Source organism: Mustela nivalis, assembly GCF_964662115.1.
Source record: "Mustela nivalis genome assembly, chromosome: 8".
Taxonomy (NCBI): Eukaryota; Metazoa; Chordata; class Mammalia; order Carnivora; family Mustelidae; genus Mustela; species Mustela nivalis.
Window position 1 is genome coordinate 102,506,237 of NC_139027.1, and position 17,474 is coordinate 102,523,710.

A 17,474-nucleotide genomic window follows, 5' to 3' on the forward strand; every position below is an offset into this window, starting at 1 on the left:
CAGGAAGGCAACTGACTTTCCTGGAACTGAGGTGACCCAGTGGAAGGCTCGGGGGTGGGGGGTGTTGACAGTGTCCTCTCAGGACAAGAAGGGTTAGCAAGCGAGGGGGGTGGCTTGGCAGAGGCTGGGAATCCCTGCAGAAGGTCACACATCTTCTTCAGACAGCAGCAAGCCCCGAGTAGTCACTTTCCTCCATGCCAGGCCCTCAGCACTTAACGCTGCTGTCTCATCCTCAAGGAGTCAGCGAGCCCCACTTAACGGATGATCAGATGGGGCTCACCAAGGTCAGACAACCAGAAGCGGTGGAGCAGGGAACCAGACCAGCTCATGCTGGAGTTCATGGGCTTCCATTTTGTCAGTTCCTTCTCTGTTCCCTTTGCCTCCCAGTGCCTTCCTCAGCACGGGAGTCTGAGCGTGCATGTTCTGCGGCACCAGGATACCGGCAGAGTGAGCAAGGAGGAAGATGGCCGGCATCTCAGACTCCTGAGCTCCTCCCTCTCTTGCTCCTCGAAGGTGACATTTTTAGTGACTCAGAGGGGCTGAAAATTACTAAAGTTGGTGAATCATAATGCCTTCCACCTCGTGCTTTTCCTGAAGAGCTTCACAGTTTACTCCATGAAGGGAAGGCATCTAGGAGGGGAAGAGCTGCAGCCGTCCTGGCCACGGGTAGCCACTGAGCCCCCAGCGTGTGGCTGGTCTGACTGAGATGTGGTGTTAAGTGGAAAACACTAGATTTGGAAGACTTAATGCAAAATGAGAATGTAAACCATCTCAGTTTTTGATGTTGATTCCATGTTGGAATGGTAATATTTTGAATACATTAGGTTAAAATATATCATTGAAATTAATTTCACCTGTTTTCTTTTTACTTATTTATTTATTTGTTTGTTTTTTAGAGAAAGTACGTTTGTGGGGGAGGGGGCAAAGGAAGAGGGGAGAGAGAACCTTAAGCAGGCTCCACACCCAGCATGGGGCCTGTGTGGGGCTCGATCATGACCTGAGCCGAGATCAAGAGTTGGATGCTCAACTGGCTGAGCCACCCAGATGCCCCTCTTTTTACTTATTTTAATGAGGCTAATGGACATCTTAAGATTACAGAGTGGCTTGCACTTTAATGTCTGCTGGACAGCATTGACTATAAGATCAAATCTACGGGTAATTTAAAATTTTTTCAAACATAATTTTGCTTCCTTAAGTGATCAACAAATAGAATTACAGAAATGTCTTGAACCTGTTTTTCCTGCCCTGGTTTATTTGCTGCTGGAGATGTGCCTCCAGGTAATAAGGGACCAGAATGGGGAGCAAAGGGCTTATGAAAAAAAGGATTTCTGGCTTGGGGATGCAGCCACGCCAGCAGCGGAAGGAGCAGCCATAGCATCCTGGTGGGAGGGCCTGCCCTGCCTTCCCTCGAGCTGTACATAAAAGGGTTAGTCAGTAAAAAGAGCAAAAATCTAGGATTCTCATCTCATCATCATCATTTTCAAAGTTCGTGTACATAACCTCCCTGGTTCCAAAAGACCTTACCAGAATGCTGGGTTTGATGAAGATGTGAAGGTCAGATTTTTGCTATTGACGGTTACAAGTAAATGTATTTTGACCAGAAGCAAAGATGTGTGAATGCAGATATGGGAGACAGTAGTTGAGTTAAGTATGTATTTGCTTAGATTCTGACTGGACCAGTCATGACTCATTTAAAGACTTAGCTGGGATCCCAGGACCCTTCTATTGAGAACTGTGCCTACAGCATCAATGAGGTGGGCAAAGAGAGTGGTAGAGAGAGCCAGGATTAATCTCTCCTTCGCCCAGGTCTCTTCCTGTCCTGTGCTGGGAGGGACAGGGCCTCTAAGGGAAGACTCAGAACAAAAAGAGACACCTCGAAAGAGACCCAGGGAAACCAGAGCCTGTAAATGTCTGACCTTAATATCCAAGTGGGTAAAAGAAAAGATTAAGGGTGTTTTGTTTTGTTTGGTTTGGTTTGTTTTGGTTGACTTCACCAAGAAAAAAGTAACTCAGAGGGTGTGTGTGTGTGATGGGGAGAGGGGATGTTAGTCAAATGGCATCTGATTCAAGGTTGGAAGACAGAAACTGATGCACAAAAACTAACATTTTGTGAAAACAGATCAGCAAACAAGGGCTGTTTTCAATCCAGACTGTCTTGGGTCAGGTTCCCTAGGAGCAGATTCTGAGATGTGCTTCTTGTAAAATGATTTCTTGAGGGAGGGGTCAGAGGAAACCTGGAGGGAGCGGGGAGGGGAGTGGAACAGGGCAGGGTCAGGGGGTGAGCAGAGATGTGGCCTCAGCCTGGTCCCACGGGGGCTCTGGGGTGTGAAAACACTATAGACAAGTGGGGGACACTTGGATGTCAGTCAGACAGCCGCCTCTCCCCTGGGCTGGGTGGTCAGTTGCCCAGTGCCCATTCCTTGGAGAAGGGGTCAGTCGGGAGCCATTAGTGGGCCACACAGGATATATGCAGCATGAAGCACTAGCTAGCCAAGGGGGGTCTGCAAATGGACCAGCAGCTTCCCTGACACACATAGTAGAGGAAACTGCTCTATTTTGGAGTTGACGGGACCACTGAGGCCAGTGTGGGAGATTCTGGTCAAAATAGAGAGAAGGGGCCATGAGCTTGAAAGAAGTGAATGTGGAATGACTGGGTGGCTCAGTCGGTTCCAGATACACCTTCAGCTCAGGTCATGATCTCTGCGTCCTGGGACTGAGTCCTGCATTGGGCTCCCTGCTCAGCGGGGTGTCTGCATCTCCCTCTGCCCCTCCCCCTCTGCTCAAGTACTCTCCCCCAAATAAATAAAATCCTAAAAAAAAAAAGAAAAGAAGAAGAAGAAAGAAACTAATGTATATTCCGTTCTCCTCCTGTGAAAAACATCATATCACGGACCTGTTTTTAGAGAAGATTCTTTTGGGTTTGTTTCAATGTTTAGTTTGAACCAGCTGGAATGCCTCCTAAGAACGGCCATCCATGGAAGAAAATGATTTGCCTTGTAGCGGGGGATCCGTATTCTAGAATAAAATGTAATACCCAGCATTTGCATGTGTCGCACTCAGCACTGAGTACCCCACTTCACTGCTCAGGACCCAGCACCACCAGCGGCATGTGGGCGCCTGTCAGGCAGAACCACGTTCATCCAGGGCCACAGTGTGGCCCGGGCATTGTTGACTGGTATGGCCAGATGTGCCAAGGTCCCTCAGACAAGTTCAGCATTTACTGAAAGTCTTTTATTTTCTTCTGGTTTGGAAAAGGGCTACTGAGTCTGTAAGAGACTCCAGCCAGTGAAGACGAGAACTTGTAAGCCACTCTATAAACAGCCGAGAAGGCCACACGCATCTGCGGGGTCCCCAGCGCAGACTTCAGGGGTCTCGTGCTGTGAGGAATAACCCACCTTGGTGATTACTTTCTGACTCTGGAATAAAGGAGGCCATTCCCATTGCCGGCCATTCCTGAGGAAGTTTCTGGAGTTCCAGAGAGAGAAGCTGAGGAATGTAGACTCAAGGAGGCCGGGGAGGTGAGGAGGGGGCATGGGCCCACCGCAGTATCTGCCCCACCCCTTGGGACGCCCTCTGGCCTTATCTTCCATCGGGCCACATTGAGAGGGACTGGAAGGCAAACAAATCCCATCTTGATTGAAGAAGAGGAAACAATAGTGTCTTTGTTTGGAACCTACAGGGAAGGATTGACTCGTCCAGGAAAAATGCAGATTGGGAGAAGTTTGGAGTGGGGCAGATGGCAGAAAAAGAAGAAAGGAAACTCCAGGGCTAGGGAGTTCAAGGATGTCCGGTGGGATTGCCTCCTGGGCTCATCAGGCTGTCCCTGCTCTATTTCATTTTGACTTACTTTTCAGCTAAAGAAATAATAGGAAAGCGGGGGGTGGAAATGATAGGGAAGACAAGTAAAGCCTTCCTCCCCTCCCAAGTCCTTAAAGTTCCATGCCCGAAAGCAAACCACCAATTAATATTTATCCCCCAAAGTTGTTAATACACATTGCTTTTTTCATGTCATATGTGCCTTGGATCCTCTTTCATATCTATACAGGCAGACACGCCTCTTTTTAATAGTTGTCAGGGCATTTCTTAATATGAGATTATGACAGTTCCAATGTGGAGGCACCATGATTTCCCCTTGTCCCAAATGATGAACTTGTTTCCATTCTCAGAGTTGTCTTCCCCTCCCTTCTTTTCTTCCTTCCTTCTTTCCTTAAATGTAAGACTGCCGTGAATATTCTTACACCTCCTTTGTCTACCTGTGTCCATCTTTCTGTAGATAATTTCCTTAAGATGGGCCAGAGGTCAACACATGGCAGTCTTTGGTAGGCACGGCCACCAATACACATAGCAGCCTTTGGTGGCCACGGCCACCAGGGAGGCTGCCCTGAAGACCCACTCCCACAAGGAGGACTGTAAAAAGCTTTTTGCCGAAGTTCATGGTTGTACAAGTTCAGCAAGGGAGCACCAGGCTGTGGCAAGGAGAGCAAGCAGAAAGTACCTGTAGCCAAGAATTTTCTTTGGAGATGTGTGATACAAAGCTTGATTTTGGTAATAGGAATATAAAATTTGAAGAGAAGAAACCCTTTTGGATGACCCAATGCAGTATTTTTTTGAATAAGGTCAGAGAGGCCGTTTGGCACAACATTCCAGAGGGTCACCAACAAAATGGAGGGCTCTCCACTCTTCTCTCCACCAGACCCTCATGACCGTATTGAAAACAATTACCCTTTTTCTCTCTGCACCGGGAAATAAACAACACATCCCAAAGTGCGTGTGAAGTGTCTATATTGAGCCAATGGAAAGACATACTACATATGTACCCGCCAGCCAGTTTAGGAGGAGAGCATACTGTTGAGCTGGACCGTAAACTCTCAGGGCTGTGTCCCACTGAGTACGTAATATGTGCTGGGCCCTTTGCAGGTGACGTTGTCATTAATCCTCTGACCGGCCTGACAAGGGGGTATGAATGTTATCCCCATTTTGTGGGTGAAGAAACTGAGGTCTGGAGGGGCTCAGCCATCCATCATGGGCTCACGTGACGAGTGGCAGATGTGTGATGCGTGGGTTTTCAGAGGCCTGGGACTCTTGCTGGGTGGTGTCAGTAGGCTAATGATGTCTGGTGCAGCTGTGGTTTCGAGTTCCAGTATCCCACTCCAGACAGGGGCAAGGTTGGCCTTGGCTCCAGAGCACTAAGGTGGGTGAGTCCCCAGAGTTGGGAGGCCTTGGCATCAGTCCCCTTTGCCCAGGTGTCCTCTCTGCCCACCTTCATCTCCCACCCACCCCTGAGTTCATGGCGGGCTGGGGATTCCGGGAAGAAGGGTCACCTGGGGGCTGCTGCATGACCGTGTCTGCTTGCATCAGTGAGTGATGGATGAATGTGGTATTTCCAGAGGGGAGTTGAAGCAGGTGTGCAAAAGTCAGAATTGCCCTAACTGCAGTTTTTGGTGCTGGCAGTCTAACATCCATCTTGGTGTCTGTGAGTCCCTGGTCCTCTGAGCCCAGCTCACATCCCACCATCCCTGGGAAAAGCCCACCCGCAGCAGTCATCCCTATTCTCTCTATCGTCTGGATGATGCAGGGCTCTGGAATCTCTAGCCTTTGTTGCCCTGGGCCTTGTTGGGGGTTCTGTCTGTGGAAGGGGCTCGGCCGACCTGCTGGCTGCAGAAGGAAATGTGCTCCCAGCATGCTTACCTCTGCCAGGGGATAGGGATCTGGCAAAGCCCTGGTCAGCAGCCACTTCAGATCACCTTTCTGGGTCACCGATGGGGCGGGGCTTCCTAGAGCAGGATTGGAAACATCCTTTCCTGGGGGGCCTAGGAGCTCGCCGGGGGGTAAGTGTACTGTCCTCTCCACGTGTTTAGTTTGGATGTTTTAAAACAGTAGTGGGTTATTTCCAATAACTATTAAAAGGAGTAACTGGCCTCTGGGTGAATTTCTTTAAAAAAAAAAAGATTTTATTGGCACCTGGGTGGCTCAGTTGGTTAAGTGTCTGCCTTCGGTTCCGGTCATGATCCCGGAGTCCAGGGGTCCAGTCCCACCCACACAGGACTCCGGGCGCAGCAGGTAGCCTGCTTCTCCCTCTCCTCCCTGCTCCCGCCCTCTCTCACTATCTCTGTCTCGCTCTCTCCAATAAATAAAATCTTAAAAAAAAAAAAAAAGACTTTATTCATTTATTTGACAGAGAGTATAAGCGGGGGGAGCAGCAGGGAGAGGAAGAAGCAGGCTCCCCACTGAGCAGGGATCCTGATGTGGGACTCCGTCCCAGGACCCTGGGATCATGACCTGAGGCAAAGGCAGATGCTTAACTGACTGAGCCACCCAGGCACCCCACTTAAATTTGCCAGTTTCTTCAATCTCTTTGTTTCTTAAATGTCTTTCTCTGGGCCCGTAGGGGTTCATTAATTCCTTCATTGAAAAATTATTTACTGAGCACCTATTATGTGCCTTCCCGGTGCCAAGGCTTAGAAAGGAGTTTCTTAACTTCTGGCAGTTGTTCTAGAGTGTGTGGAATGTAAGATTGACCTGCACTCTGCCTGAATTGAATTGCATTGACCCAATACACCTTTTTCACATGCATGTTACAGGATATGCTTCCCATGTGTGCTTCTGGACATGGACTGCATGAAAAGTGGAAGGGTTTGGTTTCCAAACCCTTCGGGTGGTTGGATGGAGCTGGGGGGAAATAGTTTTTTTCCATTCCAACTTCCCTTATCATCTGCCTTTAAGAAAATGGGGGCATGTAACCTGGGAGAGAAAATACTGAGGCCAGGGCTGCTTTCAGACCCTGAAGTACCATCCTCATGCCTCGTTTGGTAGAATTTGTCCACGAAGCCACCTGGTCCTAGACTTTGTTGGCAGTTTTTTGGTTACTGATTCAATCTCCTTGCTGGTCATGGGTCTCTTCGAATGTTCGTTTCTTCCTGCTTCAGTTTTGGTCATGCCTCATTTGGCGTGGAGTTAGACATGTGACTCCCAAAGAGATCCCCGGACACGCAGCCTTCCCATCACCTGGGAACTCGCTAGAAACACGGAAGTCTCAGCCCTACCCCAGAACGAGAAACACCAGGGCTGGGGCGAGGAGTCTGTGTTCTGGTGAGCCCCTTGGGTTTGAGGACCATGGCTCCACATTCCATTCAGTCTGGGGGCTGGGGGGCTGCGACTCTGCATGGCCAGAAGCTCCCAGCGGGTGCAGTGTGACTGTTGGCCCCAGGAGCAAAGGCGAGGACCCGGTTGTTACAAGGCAGTCAGCCTATCTCTGGCTTGTGAGAGATGGCATTTGGGTATAGCCGTCTGACAAAACACCACGGTTCTGTTGAAAAGGAATGAAACTGAGCTGTAAGCACCAACATGGAGAAATCCTTCAGAGCATTGTGAAGCTAAAAAAGTAGATTTTGAAAATATCTTTGGATAAGTTTGCTTCCATTAAAGCCAGGATAGTAAAATTATCATAAATTCCATTTTCGTGTTTAAAAATATATATATTGAAACATTTTTAAGTGTGAGTTTTAATTCAGTTACTTTTCAATTGTGCAGTGTGTTTTTTCAACAGCTAGAACTTTATGGGGGAAAATAATAACCATTTAAGAAATACATGAAAACATCTACATAGAGTGCGTGTTTTTCCTTTCGCCTCAAGCTGGAGGATGGTGTTGTTGGGTCTTGTCCTTGTTTAAGATTTTTGATAACTCGTTCCTACGGATTTTTTTTTAATGTGTTTCAATTTTTGAAATATTATCTCACTGGATTGATGAGTTTTTGGCAGGCCCTTAAATTCTGCATCGGAGGCTTTGGGGATTCCTGTAGGGGATGGCTCTGCTGGCCTCTGGGCTCTAAGATGATCCCCAGTGGAGATGGCACATGGGAACTCTCCATCTAGAAGGCAAGCCCCACCGATATTAGCCCAATTTGAAGGCCAGTGAGAGATCTGGTTTGGAAATGCTTTCATAACTGTGGCAGATGCTACCCGTGTCCAGCCCACGCCCCTGGCTCCTGCCATTTCTGGGCACACCCATCCCTGTTGCAACTGCCCACACCTGCTACTCTGTCTGAGAGCGTTCTTGCTGGCACCAGACAGGGAGGGAGAATCGGCACCCCCCAGGGACAGCCCCTGACAGGCTGCTGGAGGGGGTGGGAATGGGGGTGGGGGGGTGGAGACCATAGCTGTGTGGGGCGAGATGACTCAGAGTTGAGTGCTCTACCTTGTCCCTTCACCTTGTCCAGTGGAACTGGACTCTGGTCGCTCACAGCAGTGACTGCCTTGCTGTCCCCACCTTGTAGGGCTCCTTCCTCTCACTGCCGCACTTCTTTCTTCACTCCGGACTGGAATCCTTTTTACAGGGTCTATTTCCAGGAAAACCACGTAGAATAAAAACAAGGTTTGGGGCGCCTGGGTGGCTTAGTGGGTTAAGCCGCTGCTTTCGGCTCAGGTCGTGATCTTGGGGTCCTGGGATCAAGCCCCACATCGGGCTCTCTGCTCAGCAGGGAGCCTGCTTCCTCCTCTCTCTCTGCCTGCCTCTCTGCCTGCTTATCATCTCTCTCTGTCAAATGAATAAATAAAATCTTTAAAAAGCAAACAAACAAACAAAAACAAAACAAGATTTACTTTGCCCACTATAAAATCAAAACATTGAGGCGTACAAGTGGGAAAACCAAAAACCTTTACTCCCAAAGCCAGGTGGTGTTTCTTTGCTAAGTTGGCATCTCTTTTTATCTTTGCTCATGTGGATGTTGGGAACCCTTGGGAATCATTTTCCTCATGTTGAGTCCCTGGTCAGGCTGATTTTTTGTTCCCAGCCCTCAGCTCCTGGCAACCATTTATCCACTCTGTTCCTATGGGTTTGACTTTTATACACACACAAGTGGTACCATGCAGTATTTGCCTTTCTCTGGTTTATTTCACATAATGCCCTCACAGTTCATCCACGATATTGCACATAGCAGGAGTTCCTTCTTTCTCGTGGCTGAATAATACTCTCTTGTATAAATATACCACATCTTTTTTATTCGTGCATTCGCTGATGGACACTTAAGGTTATTTGGATGTCTTGGCTGTTATTAACAATGCTGCAGTGAACGTGGATGTCCCGATGTGTCTTTGAGATCCTCTTTTCATTTCCTTTGGAAACAGATCCTAGATGAGAGATTTCTGGGTCACATGGTAGTGCTAATTTTTGTTTTTTGGGGAAACCTCCATACTGGTTTCCATAATGGCCGCATCAGTTTACATTTGCACCAGAAGTGCACAAGGGCTCCCTTTTCTCCACATCTTCAAGGACCCTTGCTATCTCTTGTCTTTGATGATAATCATCCTAACAGGTAGGAGGTGATATTTCATTGCAGCTGATTCATGTTCTCCTGACGACCAGCTGTGTGGAGCACTTTGTCACGTACCTGTTGGCTCTTTGCTTACCTTCTTTGGAAAAAAGATCTGTTCGGTTCCTCTGCTTGGTTTTGAATCAGGAGGTTTGGTTTTCTGCTATTGGGCTGTGCATCATGTTTGTAAATGGCTTCATGGTTGGGAGGCTCTGGCGTGACTGTGACCCACTGGTAATATGTCTGCCCATCGACCTTGCAGGCATTCGCCCCTACAAATGTGACATCTGCAACAAAGCCTTCACCCAGCGCTGCTCCTTGGAGTCCCACCTGAAGAAGATCCACGGGGTGCAGCAGCAGTATGCCTACAAGCAACGCCGGGACAAGCTCTACGTCTGCGAGGATTGTGGCTACACGGGCCCCACCCAGGAGGACCTGTACCTGCACGTGAACAGTGCCCACCCAGGCAGCGCCTTTCTCAAAAAGACGTCCAAAAAACTAGCGGCTCTTTTGCAAACCAAGCTGATGTCCATGCGCCCAGGGAATGCCAACCTGAGCGAGGAGGAGGAGAAGTGAGGAGGAGGAGGCAGCCAGAGCTGCTGTGTTTACAGGGATTTGGGGTTTTGAAGGCTCCCCCAACCCCACTTGGGTTCAGTTCATCCCTCTGCCCTTCCAGGGCGGAGGCGAAGCTGGGGGATCTGTTCCAAGGGTCATCAGTGAGAATCGTGGTGGCAGGTCCCCTGTAACCCACATCCTGTTGACACTCACATTAACAAAAGTTTGTGGATGGTCACGATCACTGTAAGGCATTTTTCTTTCTTTCTCTCTCCTTTTTTTTTTTTAGGATTTTCACATGTGGAGGCCGAGGTGTTCTTAGAGAGACTCATTTTATGGTGCCTTGAAATAAAAGTACTTCCACTTGCCATGCTCCTCAAGCAAGGAAAATGATTTTATTATTCCAAAAGAGTTTACAGGAATTATTTTAATAAATGAAATGTTCTTGTGAAATTATAAAACAAAACAGAGCATTGAGTTCTAGCTCCCTGATTAGGGCCTAATGTGTGACCTTCGATTTCAGGTCGTTTGGGGCAAATGACTTTGTATTGGCAGGTGGGTTTGAAGAAGCAGATCTTGAGTACGGGGTAAGAGGGCCAATGGACAGGTGCCCCAAGGCAGGTGGGCAGAGACGCCTGGGGTGGACGGGGAAGGTCACTCCTGAATGCTTTCATCATTTTCCGTGGCTCTGGGTTACTGTAGAGCTGCTTCTGGCTTTCTGGGGCTGGGACTTGACTTGCTGGTTGCAGGTGAAGCCGGCAGAAGCGGGACCGCCAGGAGCGCTCCCTGGCCAGGTGCAGGGCTGTGGTCTTGCAGGAGGGAGAGCCGTCTCCTTCAGGGCATGTGACTGCGGAGCACTGTGACCTTTGGCCACCTGGATCGCTTCACCTGGGAGGCCTGGCTCCAGAGGCCCAGGACGTTCACAGTAAAGCAGACCTGAGACCGAGATAGGGCAAAGGAGAGGCAGCAGCCTCAGGGGACAAGAGGGGTGGTGAGGTGGTTTCCAGGGTCCTTCGGTGACAGGGCGGGTAGCAGGAAGGGCCCAAACCCTCAGGGAACCCTGGTGGCTGAGAAAGGGATTTTCCCCAGTCTAGGGAGCTGTGGGAACTGAGCGGAGTGCTCATCTCCTGTACCCCGCAGTCCTTCGGCAGGCTTCCCCTGTTGCCCTGGGTCTGATAGCCCCAGCTTCATTTCCTCCCCGGAAGAGGAAGATCTTGCATCAGGACCAGGCTGCTTCTTGGGCTGGGGAGCATTTGGGTGATGGCCCTGCTTTGTCTGCTTTCCTCTCCGTCCTCTTTCCACCTCTGCCTGCTTCACTCCCTCCCCCAATGTCCTCTTTTCCCACACCGCAGGCCAGGCATCATGCCAAATCTGGACAATTTCCGTGGCGTGGCCTCTAACTTGAGTTAACATCGGTCTTGCCAGTCGGCTCCCCTTTCTGAAGGGAGTGAATAAACCCTTCTGTGGAGCATCTATGATGTAGGGCACCCCTGGCTGTGCAGCGTTCTCTGGAGCAATCCTCAGAGCTCTCCTGAAGGGGTCAGCGTCCCAGTGCCCAGGAGCAGATGAGGCAGCTGCAGGGGCCATTGGCTGGTGGTGGGAGGAAAGGGCCAAGAATCCTAAACCCGGTCAAAATCCCACTTTTCCTCTCCCCACACTTAAGAAAGGAAAGAACCACCTCCCCCGCCCCCCACCAAGTTCAATTAGAACTAAAGGAGAGGCAGGCATGAGGCTAGGGCAGGCTTTGGGAGATCCTCACACCTCTGGTTTCTCTAAACGGCGGTACTCAGTGCCCCAGAGCCATCCTGCTGGGTCGATGTGGTCCTGCTGGGCCTCGCACGAAGACCTGAGAGCTGAGACCACAGCACCATGTGGTCTACATGGCCACGTCCAAGTGTTCACGGTGACTGGGGATGCACTTGGGACCTGGAACAGCAAAGTAGGAAGTTGTGAAGGCTCTTACGGCCTCCCAGGATGGCCAGCACTGAGGGCTCTGCCCTGGGGGCAGGGGCCAATTATTGACATCCTGTCGTGTCTCCTAGAACTTGGTACAGGGAAAGGAGTCTAGAAAGTGTTTGATTTGTTTTCCACAGTTATCTGGGTAATTCTGACAACAAAAACGATAAGGGAATATCTAAACGACTGTCTGGGGCAGCTGGCCTGGGTCCTGTTTTGCGCAGGGAACTGTGAACCAGCTGGAAAGATATTCTCTCTAGGGATGGATTTTTATTTATTCACATATTTTAATTTTTTTTTTTTTAAATAAGCTCTATGCCCAGCATGGGGCTTGATCTCATGACCCTGAGATCAAGGGCTGTATGCTCTCCTAATTGAACCAGCCAGGTGCCCTGGGACCTGCTATTGACAGAAACTGTTTATTTATTTTTTTCTTTTTAAAGATTTTATTTATGTGGGGCAGCTGGGTGGCTCAGTGGGTTAAAGCTCTGCCTTCGGCTCAGGTCATGATCCCAGTTGGGATCAAGCCCCGAATCAGGCTCTCTGCTCAGTGGGGAGCCTGCTTCCTCCTCTTTCTCTGCCTGCCTCTCTGCCTACTTGTGATCTGTCTGTCAAATAAATAAATAAAAATCTTTAAAAAGAAAAAAAATATTTATTTATTTGATAGACAAAGTTTGAGGCCCACATCAGGTGTAGAGATTACTTAAAAATAGAATCTTTAAAAAAAAATGGCTTTAACAGAAAAGAGAATGTATTGGCTGACAAATCTAGGGTTGTTTCAGCTTCAGGGATGGCTGGATCTAGGTGCTTAAATCATGGTATCACTCATCTTTCTCTCTGTTTTACATCTGGTTTTCCCACAGGTGACTTCTTTCTCAGACAGGTTCAGGTGGGGGCCTCATGGCCACCACTGCTGGACTCCTGTCCCATAGTACAGCAGCTCTGCAGAAAAAGGGTCTGATTTTGGGCTGATGCTTCTTGTCTCTGAGTGGCCTGATTTGGCTCTTGGGTCCAACCCTGATCCCATCGCTGTGCTCTGAGAGATAAGGGGTATAGGCTTTGTTGGCCAGGCCTGAGCTGTATGCTCCTGCCTCCCCTGAAGCCAGGGTGGTGTGAACAGGTCACTGGCCTGGAAGTAGGAAAGTGGTTCCCCAGCAGAAAAGTAGGTGCCATGACCAGAGAGGAAATGGGTGTTGGTGAGCTTTCCTGACTAGGACAAGGCACAGCTGTTCTAAAAAAATTCCCTCCAAATTCTGTGGGTTAAAGAAGAGAGAAGATAATTTCTTGCTAACATTCTGGATTGGTGGTGGCTGTCCTTATGCCATCACTCAGAGACCTGGACTACTTATTTTTTTTTTTTTCTTAGATACTTATTTATTGGCATGCCTGGGCAGCTCAGTCGGTTAACTGTCTGCCTTCAGCTCAGATCATGGTCGCAGCGTCCTGAGAGTCCTGCATTGGGCTCGTCCCTCTCTCTCTGCCCCTCCCCCTACTTGTGCTTGCACACACTCTCTGTCTCTCAAATAAATAAATAAAATCTTTTTATTTTTATATTTTTAAAATGATTATTTATTTATTTATTTGACAGAGAGAGAGAGATCTATGAGCTTATTTATTTATTTATTTATTTGACAGAGAGAAATCACAAGTAGATGGAGAGGCAGGCAGAGAGAGAGGGAAGCAGGCTCCCTGCTGAGCGGAGAGCCCGATGCGGGACTCGATCCAGGACTCTGGGATCATGACCTGAGCCGAAGGCAGCGGCTTAACCCACTGAGCCACCCAGGCGCCCTGAGCATATTTTTTTTTAAAGATTTTATTTATTTATTTGACAGACAGAGGTCACAAGTAGACAGAGAGGTAGGTGGGGGGGGGGGGGAAGTAGGCCCCCTGCTGAGCAGAGAGCCCGATGTAGAGCTTGATCCCAGGACCCTAAGATCATGACCTGAGCCAAAGGCAGAGGCCTAATCCACTGAGCCACCCAGGCGCCCCAAATAAACTCTTTTTTTTTTTTTTTAAGATTTTATTTATTTATTTGACAGACAGAGGTCACAAGTAGGCAGAGAGGTAGGTAGAGAGAAGGGGGGGAAGCAGGCTCCCCGCTGAGCAGAGAGCCCAATGCAGGGCTCGATCCCAGGACCTTGGGATCATGACCTGAGCAGAAGGCAGAGGCTTTAACCCACTGAGCCACCCAGGCGCCCCCCAAATAAAATCTTGTTAAAAAGCATTATTTATTTACTTATTTCAGAGAGAGAAAGAGCAAGCTGGAGGGGGATGCAGAAGGAGAGAATCTCAAATGGACTCCAGGCTCAGTGCAGAGACCGATGGGGGGCTCAATCCCATGACCCTGAGATCACAACCCAAGCAGAAATCAAGAGGCAGATGTTCAACCAACTGAACCCCCCAGGTCCCCGAGGGACCTGGACTTATTTTCTTTGTTGCTCTACCATGCCCTAGGACACTTCTAACATATGCATGGTTGAAACTGGGTCTGTGTAGATTTTGGCTGACCTTGCTCTGGGTTTCTCCACAGGTTCTGAGGCAAGGGTTCAAGCTGAAGTCAGGAACCATCTGTAGTGGGAGTGGGGAAATGTGGTAGGAGAGAGCACACAGCCAATAAAGGGAATATAACCAAGGAAGTTCCTACTGTGGCAACTGAAGCTTGATCCTAGTGGGGATTTCTAGCAAATAGTATAGATGTGCCTCATTGTAACCCCCCTCGAGAGGGTAGGAAACCATTTGCCCACTAACTCCCCATCCCTAGGTATTTAGTTGAGGGTGCTGGCACTGGGGGCCTTCCAACTGCTCTGCCAAGCATGCTTCCTGTGCCAGGAAAAGCTCTCAGGCAGAGTTAAGGGGTTGGCCAAGGGCTAAGACCTGAGCAGGGTGGTGCGGGGTCTGGTACCAATGTGGAAGGGTCACATCCACTATCTGAAGCTGCCGCCCTGGACACTGCACACAGCCCTTCCACTCCCATTCCAGGGTGAGGATTTTGCCAGATTACCGCAGCGGCAGGAAAATGCAGCCTTCTCGGTCATAACACTCTTGTATGCCTGGACCAAGGAACGGATCGTGGCGGACGTCTCGAAGTCTCTGCTACAGCAGGCAAAGCCAGCTGACATTCACATGGGCCTTTGGCCCTCTCCTCCCAACCCTGTTTGCCTGTCTTCTCTCAGCCAATTGTCAGAATCCAGTGAAAGTGTCTGGGATCATGACTTCAGGGGAACTAGTTCTCAGGCTGGGAGTCTCGGGACCTTAAGTTCATGGGTGGTGGGCATAGAAATGAATGCATGCGTGAGTTATTGTCGATATTTTTTATCCCTCATTGGAAACCATGTATGAACTTGTACAAAGGCCAGCCAGCAGTATTTTTGCTTTTGGTTGGTATTAGGTCAGCACAGTGTGGAAACTCACACATGTGCTGGTCAGGGGACACCTGTGTGGCTCGGTCGATTAAGCCGCCTGGGATCAAGTCCTGCATCAGGCTTCTTGCCCAGCGGGGAGCCTGCCTCTCCCTCTACCTGCCGCTCCCCCTGCTTGTGCTCTCTCGCTCTGACAAATAAATAAAATCTTTTTTTTTTTTTTAAAGATTTTATTTATCTGACAGAGCGAGAGAGCACAGGCAGGGGGAGTACCAGAGGGAGAAGCAGGCTCCCCACTGAGCAGGGAGCCCAATGCGGGGTTGATCCCAGAATCCCGGGATCATGACCTGAGCTGAACGCAGATGCTTAACTGAACGCAGTCACTTAACTGACTGAGCCACCTAGGCAGCCCTAAATAAAATCATAAAATAAATAAATAAAAGTGCCTACCAGTGGTGCAGTTTGGAGAAAGGGATCTGTTAACAGTTCAGGTGGTTTATTTGGTTGATATATTAGGTTGAGTTTCTTTTTTTTGAAAGATTTTATTTATTTATTTGTCAGAGGGATGGAACACAAGCGGGGGAGCGGCTGGTAGAGGGAGAAGCAGGCTCTCCACTTGGACCCGATCCCAGGATGCTGGGATCATGACCTGAGCTGAAGGCAGGCACTAAACTGACTGAGCCACCCAGGTGTCCCTTAGGTTGAGTTTCTAGAAGCAGAGCTCAAGACAGGGATTCTGGGCAAAGTGATTTCTTGAGAGAGGCTCTCGGGAAAAACCAGTAAGGAGGAGATGGAAACAAGTTAGAACAGGAAGAAGCCAGGCAAAGATGTGGGCTCAGCTAGAGTCTAACCTCAGCTTGATCCCAGGGGAACTCTGGAGAGCGAATGGTACTATAGAGGCGATCTTTCTTTGAGGCCTGGGAACCAGTCATTGGCTTTGGGTTATCCTGGTGGGGAGAGGGTAAAGGACATGATCACTGGGCTGTTGAGCTGCCAGTGCTCTAAGCAGCTAGGGGTTTAATCACAGGAATTAGAGGTGAAAAAGCTTGAGGTCTGTAAGCTCAGGCTATTTCTCCATGGATTATTTACTTTTGGATAAGGGACCTCTTTCAGAGCTAAAGGAGTAAATCACTCACTGCAAAATTATGTCGTGTTTGGGGAGAAATAAAAAAATATATATATTAAAATGCATGTCTTCCCTCCAAATCTGTTCCTCATCTGCCACGCATCTCTACCATTGTAGTCATCCACTGTTAGCTTCTTGTGTAACTTTCTTTTTTCGTTGTTGTTTTTATTTATTTTAGTAATCTCTACCCCCAACTTGCGGCTTGAACTCACGACCCTCCAGATCAAGAGTCTTCCCCCTGAACCACCCAGGCGCCCCTTGTGTAACTTTCTTGAGTCTCTTTACTCATGTCTAAGCGAACAGGAATAGAAGTATTGTTGTTCTCCAGGTCGTTTTAAATTAGCAGATAGCTTTATGCATACTGTTTGGAACCTTGCGTCTTCCTTTTTATAATGCATCTGTTAGCTCTTTCTATAATAGGACAACAAAGTTCTCTTTCTTCTTTAGCTCTCTAGTATTGTGTCACACGCATGTACCATAATCTAGGGTATCGATCTGTACTGATGGATGTTTATGCTGTTTCCCGTGTTTGGGCACTCTGAAACACGCTCAGTGGGTGATTTCATATATACGTTATTTCACATATATGCCAACCGATCTGTGGGATAAATTCCCCCAAATTCCCAATAAATGTCACTGTCAGGGCTAAGGGTACTTGGCTGTCCCACCAGCGACTCGTGAGAGCAGCCCTCTCCCCGCTGCCCTGCCAATGTCGTTCACCATGGTTTGGGATTTGGGCCAATCTGGTAGGTGAGAAGTAGTTTCTCAGTGTAATTTTACTTTACACTTCTCTCATCACGTGTGAGAGAAAGATGCTGAGCATTTTCTCAGGTGACGAAGGGCCCTTTCTGCGAATTGCCTTGAATGGCCACGTTTCTACTGAGTTGTTGGCCTCTTTTTCTGTCCAACTTCTAGGAGTCTGTTTGTTTGTTTAAAGATACCAGGAAGTTTAACTCTTTGTGGTGGGAGCTACTGGATTTCCTCCCAGGTTGTCATTTATCTTTCGATTTTGCTCATACTGCTTTTTCTCGGTCAAACAGAAGTTTTGTGATTTTTATGCGGTTTGAATTGATCCATCTTCTCTTATGGCTGTGAGAGATTGAGTCGTCGTTAGAAAGGCCTTCCCACTCCAAGGTTATATCGGAATTCTGTCGTGCCTTTTTCTAGGA

The 17,474-nt window shown here is 48.6% G+C and overlaps 1 protein-coding gene across 5 annotated transcripts in view; it reads left to right on the plus strand.

Moving 5' to 3' along the window:
* OVOL2 (ovo like zinc finger 2) overlaps nt 1-10,330 on the plus strand; it is a 28,635-nt gene extending 18,305 nt beyond the window's left edge. For all 5 annotated transcript variants that reach the window (XM_082743194.1, XM_082743190.1, XM_082743191.1 and 2 more), the window contains one exon: nt 9,572-10,330. In XM_082743194.1, coding sequence (XP_082599320.1) covers nt 9,572-9,885 — 314 coding nt within the window. In that variant the 3' untranslated portion in view covers nt 9,886-10,330. The remainder of the gene's footprint in view (nt 1-9,571) is intronic.
* The last annotated feature ends 7,144 nt before the right edge of the window (nt 10,331-17,474 follow it).